At 60.8% G+C, this 5,377-nt stretch overlaps 1 protein-coding gene across 1 annotated transcript in view; it reads left to right on the forward strand.

The window, feature by feature from the left end:
- The window catches only part of MMP17 (matrix metallopeptidase 17), a 19,218-nt gene extending 14,411 nt beyond the window's left edge, over positions 1–4,807 (forward strand). The window contains exons 8-11 of the mRNA XM_019668923.1: positions 120–178; positions 520–582; positions 1,318–1,647; positions 2,230–4,807. Coding sequence (XP_019524468.1) covers positions 120–178; positions 520–582; positions 1,318–1,647; positions 2,230–2,555 — 778 coding nt within the window. The 3' untranslated portion in view covers positions 2,556–4,807. The remainder of the gene's footprint in view (positions 1–119; positions 179–519; positions 583–1,317; positions 1,648–2,229) is intronic.
- The last annotated feature ends 570 nt before the right edge of the window (positions 4,808–5,377 follow it).

Raw genomic sequence — 5,377 nt, forward strand, 5'->3', positions numbered from 1 at the left:
CCGCACTAAGTACATTCACAGGGTTGTGGAGCTGTCACCACCACCATCTCCAGAGCTTTCCACCTTCCCAAACTGACACTCTGTCCCCTTTAAACACTCATCCCCCACCCCCTCCCCAGCCCCTGCCACCGCCATCTGCCTTCTGCCTCCATGAATCTACCTTGTCCGTGGACCTCATGTAAGGGCAGTCACACAGGTTTTGGCCTTTTGTGACCTGCTGTGTCACTGAGCATAATGTCCTCAGGATCTGTCCATATTGGAGCAGGTGCCAGAATGTCTGTCCTTTTAAGGCTGAGTGACGTTTCCATGTGGGTGGACCACATATGCTCGTGTCTGTAGATGGACACTCGGTGGCTCTGCCCCTGGGCTGTTGTGAGTGACACTTTGAGACCCTGCTTTCAGTTCCTTTGGGTGTCGGCCCAGAAGTGGGTTACTGGATCCCGTGGTCATCCCAGTGTCACCTACTGGGGAACTGCCATACGCTTTCCACAAACGCCGCGCCATCTGTGTTCCCACCAGCAGGCGTCATTCCCCACGTGGTGCCGTCTGGTTTTCTGACGGTGGCCATCAAGTGGGTGCGAGGTGGGGTCTCATGGTTGTGACGTACGTTTCTCTGATGGTCAGCGACGTTGAGCACCTTCTTGTGCTTATCGGCCATTTGACTGTCTTCTCTGGTGAAAGTCTATTCCTCCAGTCCTTTGTCCAGCAAAGGATTTTTGAAGGTTTTGCTGCTGCTTTTTTTTCTTCCTAAATGACAGGGGTTGATGATTTGCTAAGCCAGAGGGGAGGATGGTGGCACCTTTAATTGTCACATTTCCACCTTCCCCTGGCCGAGCATTGTCACAGTGTTCCCCAAAGCAGAGGTGAGGGTGTAGCCAAAGCCTCTAAAACCACGTTCGGAAGCTCACCGTGGCTTTCATGTCTGGGTGACCTCCGAGCGCACTGCTTCTGTGTGCAGCCCGACACGTGCACGCGTACGTCTGCTTTGACCCTGGCTGAGAGCCTCTGTCTCTGTCACGGTGATGCTCCCAGCCCACGTCCTCGCAGGAGTGGGTGAGAGGACAGATAAAGGGCATCTCTTAGGCCCTGACTCATCCGGAATCTTGTTCCTGGTCTGTAAAGTGGGTGCCTTCTCAGAACCTGGGTGCTCAGGCTGCCATCAAGTGGAAGGACCCCATGCCAGGCACAGAACAGGTGCCACGCACAGAACAGGTGCCAGGCACACGGCAGGTGTCAGGCACAGGGCAGGTGTCAGGCACAGGGCAGGTGTCAGGTGCAGGGCAGGCGCACAGTAGTTGCTCAATAAATACTTGTGAGGCCTGGCGGGTACTGTGGAGCGGGGCAGACTCACGGGGTGGCTGAGCCCCGCCCGGCTCTTTCTCTCCCCAGGAGACAGATACTGGCTGTTTAAGGACAATAACGTAGAGGAAGGATTCCCGCGGCCCATCTCTGACTTCGGCCTCCCACCCGGCGGTGTCGACGCCGCCTTCTCCTGGGCCCACAATGACAAGACTTATTTCTTTAAGGACCAGCTGTACTGGCGCTATGATGAGCACACACGGCGCATGGACCCCGGCCACCCCGCCCAGAGCCCCCTGTGGAGGGGCGTCCCCAGCACGCTGGACGCCGCCATGCGCTGGTCCGACGGTGAGCCGGCGGGGCACCGAGGGCAGAGCAAGCCACTGTGGCCTCAGTCTCCCCACCTGTAAAGAGGGCAGTTGGGAGGAGTGCGCCTATGCACTCACATAGGGCTCTCCTCCCGGCCACGTGGCCACCCCGGTCCTCATTCACTCGCCCTCATCCTCCTCTGCCCGTCACTCCTCCAGCACCAGCCTCCGCCTCCTGCGGCCTGTCACGCCTCAGGGCCTTTGCACCTGCCCTGTGTCCTCCGGGACACTCCCTACGGGGCCCTCCCTTGCTTGGCAGTATAGAAATGACCGTCCTCCCCACAGGGGCAGAAGTCCCTTCTGTTTTATTTCCAAAGCTGCGTCCCCAGCACCTAGAATGGCGTGGCACATAGTATGCCCTCGATAGAATCCAGTAGGAAAGAAACCTAGAGGGCGTCTCGTCCGTCCCCCTGCCTACGGGCTGCTTCCTGAGCCTTCCCAGGCATCCTATAGGACAGTCCCCGTCTCCCGGCCGCACAGCTCTGCCCCTCGTCCTGCTGTCCAGCCTGAGTCCCACAGGCTGCAGCGGCTGGAGCTCAGCCCGCCTTCCTTTCTCCCCCAGGGGCCGCCTACTTCTTCCGTGGCCAGGAGTACTGGAAGGTGCTGGATGGGGAGCTGGCGGTGGCGCCCGGGTACCCGCAGTCCACAGCTCGGGACTGGTTGGTCTGCCGTGACCTGCAGACCAGCCCTGAGAGCACGGATGGACAGGCAGGGGCCCACGCCCGGCCAGGACAGACCGACCAGAGTCGCTCAGAGGACGGCTACCAGGTGTGCTCCTGCAGCTCCCTGGCCTCCCGTCCCCCCGGGGCCTCGGGCCCGCTGTTGGCCGCCGTGCTGCTGCTGACGCCAAGCATGCTGTGGACAGCCGCCCAGGCCCTGGCACTCTGACAGCCGGCGCTGGCCTGCGAGAGGACAGGGGTCACAGCCTGGGTCCACACGGGCAGGGACGAATGCCCTCGCCCCGCCAGCGTCTGAAACAGAAACTTCCCGAGCTTCGTGGGCACGGCCTTGAGGACCCAGCCTGACACCCCCGAGTGAAGCCCCTGCTCCAGCCTCCAGGACGGGGGACAGGCAGCCCCTGGCACTGTTCCTCGGCCAGTCAGCACTGACACTGGGGCACCGTCCACGCAGCTTTACTGCCTCTGCCCGCCCTGGCCTGCCAGGTGGGAGTCGGGGAGATGCTATCAAGGCCAGGTGGGGACGGGAGCCGTCCTTCCAGCCAGCAAGAGACTGGATCACATAGAACCTCATTGATGGGCCACGCAGCAGGGCTGGGGGCGTTCACTCAGGCCTTCCCCTGCCCCTGGGGCCCTGGACACCGCTGCCTGGCCGGCACTGCCACTCATTGCGTCCACACTGCCGCCCCTGGTCCCTGGTGCTTCTGCTCACCCTTGGGGGCTTTTGTCCCTGGTCCCCATGGGACTGCTGATGGCCTTGCTCAGGGCAGCCCCCAACACTCAGACAAGCCCCCCAAGCTGGGGTCACCACTGGCCTCCCTTGTGATACCTGCAGACAAACACGACCTCCCCTGCTTCATAACAGTGCAGGCTCGGCTCCCTGACACACCCCAGGGGCAGCCATCCTCCAGGCCTGAACCCCAGACCCACCTGCACTCAGGTGGTGGGAGCTTCTAGGAAGGGCTGTGAGGTGATCATGCCCTCCCTGGCGTTCACCAGCACCTCCTTGATGACTCCATGTCCCCCAGGGTTGTTACACCCATTTCTCAGATGGGTGAGCGGAGGTCAGCTTGGGAAAGAACCACCTGCCTGCAGGCAGCGGCCTGACGGCATCAGGTCTCTGACAGGACGCGCTAGCACATTCACCACAGGCGTTGACAGCACCTGCCGTGACGTGCAGGACGTGCAGAGCGAGAAGGCTGTCTCGGGACACACCTGGGATGCAGCTGCCAACCCAGAGTGCTGTCCACCCAAAGTGTAGGGACAGTGCTGCTGGCCAGTCCAGGAAGCCACTGTCCCCTCCCTGGGGCTGGAGGAGCCTTCTAACACCTGGAGCACAAGTGGGGTTCAGTTAGGAACACACGTGTAGCTGGGGAGCAGCAAGCTGTAAAGTGGGTGCGGGGTACCTTCAGGGCACTTTAGAGCAGGGCCGGCAGGCAGCAGCCCGGCTCCTGGACCTGTGGAAAGGCAGCTTCTGGGACCTGACCATAGCGCAGCCTGTGTCAGGTCCCCTCCCCCTAAGTGTGATGCACAAGAGGGTGTGGGGAAACCACTGTTCCCCAGGGGGTCGGAAAGGCTGCTTAGCAAAAACGGAGGAGTAGGTTTTCAGCGATGGGGGAGGGGCAGCAGTGCTGCCCGGCCTGGGCCTGAGGGTCTGCACGTGCAGAAGGCCCGTCGTCCCACCAGGAGGAGCCCCAGAACACAGGGCCAGCCCCTCCGCAGCTTATAGGGTGTTGTGTTCACACCCTGGATCCCAGGAAGTCATCACTGAATTTCCCCCACTGACCCTGGCCCTAGGGAGGGGCAGAAACGTCCCCACTTCTCACAGGAGGGCGTGTCCTGACATCCTGACGCCCAGGCAGCAGAGGCAGCCCTGGAACCTGGGATCATGGCCGGGCAGCAGGCTCTGGCCAGGCCCTGCGCTCACAGCCAAGCGGAGCCACATCCCACGCCCATCTGTGCACCATCTGGTCCCTGCAGGAGGGACCCCTGCCTGTCAGACCAGACTGGATGAACTGGGGTCCTTCCTGGGGGGTACAGATGCCTCCCACTTGAGGACACCGCCCCACCCCTGCGTAGTCCCAGTTCATCTCCAGCGGCTTGGCAGGAAGCCTTGTGCATTTGGGGAGAGGGTCCCCCCTCCCCGGGCACACAGCCCCAGGGGACAGAGCGAGCCGTGGACCAGGTCTGTAAGAGCCCGGAGTGTCACGGTGGGTGGTGGTCTTACTCTTCTGTTAAAGCCAAACCCTTTTATAAAACGTGCCCACCAACTCTGTGTCGTGCGAAGAAGGAGCAGCACAGAAGGGCGACCTTCTGTGTTGGGTTGTGAGAGACACGGTGATGGTAGCAGCTGCTTCTACTCGGGCCTGCAAAGCAGGGCCTGGGTGCTCGCAGGAACCCACAAAGTACACGGCTCCCCCCATCTTTCTGTATACACCTACATAAATCATCTTCGCAGAGAAGTTGCAGGTGGAGTACGAGAACCTTTATTTTTTTTTATAACCTAAACCACTTGGGACCGCAGTGACAACTCTGAGACACTGTCCTGTATTCCCTGCAAACCCCGGGCGCTCTCCCAAGGTCAAATCAGGAACTAACGTGACACGTCAGACCCCAGGTGGACCTCTGCATTTGTCCCAACAGCACCCTCCATTGACAGGACCCGACCCAGCATCGCAGGAGCACCCAGTTTCCTGTGGTTTTGTTCCCCCGCAGCCTGGCGCAGCTCCTGGGGCTTTCCTAGCCCTCCGTGACCTTGGCAGGCGTGAAGGTCTGGAGGCCGCGGGCTGGCTGGCCTGTAGACTGCCCCTCAGTGTCAGCAGCCGAAGTGTCCTCACAGTTAGATTCAGATTCTGTGCGTTGGGCAGGAATGTTGCAGAAGGGTGGCACACACAGGCCCAGTTTTAGTGAGTCACCTTTTAAACACCTGGAGATTTCATGTGAAAGTCAGGATTTTCAGCCAAAGTCTATTTTTATTCTGGGCTGTGCTGCGTCTCCCTGGAGAAGCTGTGGGCGGCCTCCCCCCCCCCCCCC

Source organism: Hipposideros armiger, unplaced genomic scaffold (genome assembly GCF_001890085.2).
Source record: "Hipposideros armiger isolate ML-2016 unplaced genomic scaffold, ASM189008v1 scaffold_544, whole genome shotgun sequence".
In the NCBI taxonomy this organism is placed as follows: Eukaryota; Metazoa; Chordata; class Mammalia; order Chiroptera; family Hipposideridae; genus Hipposideros; species Hipposideros armiger.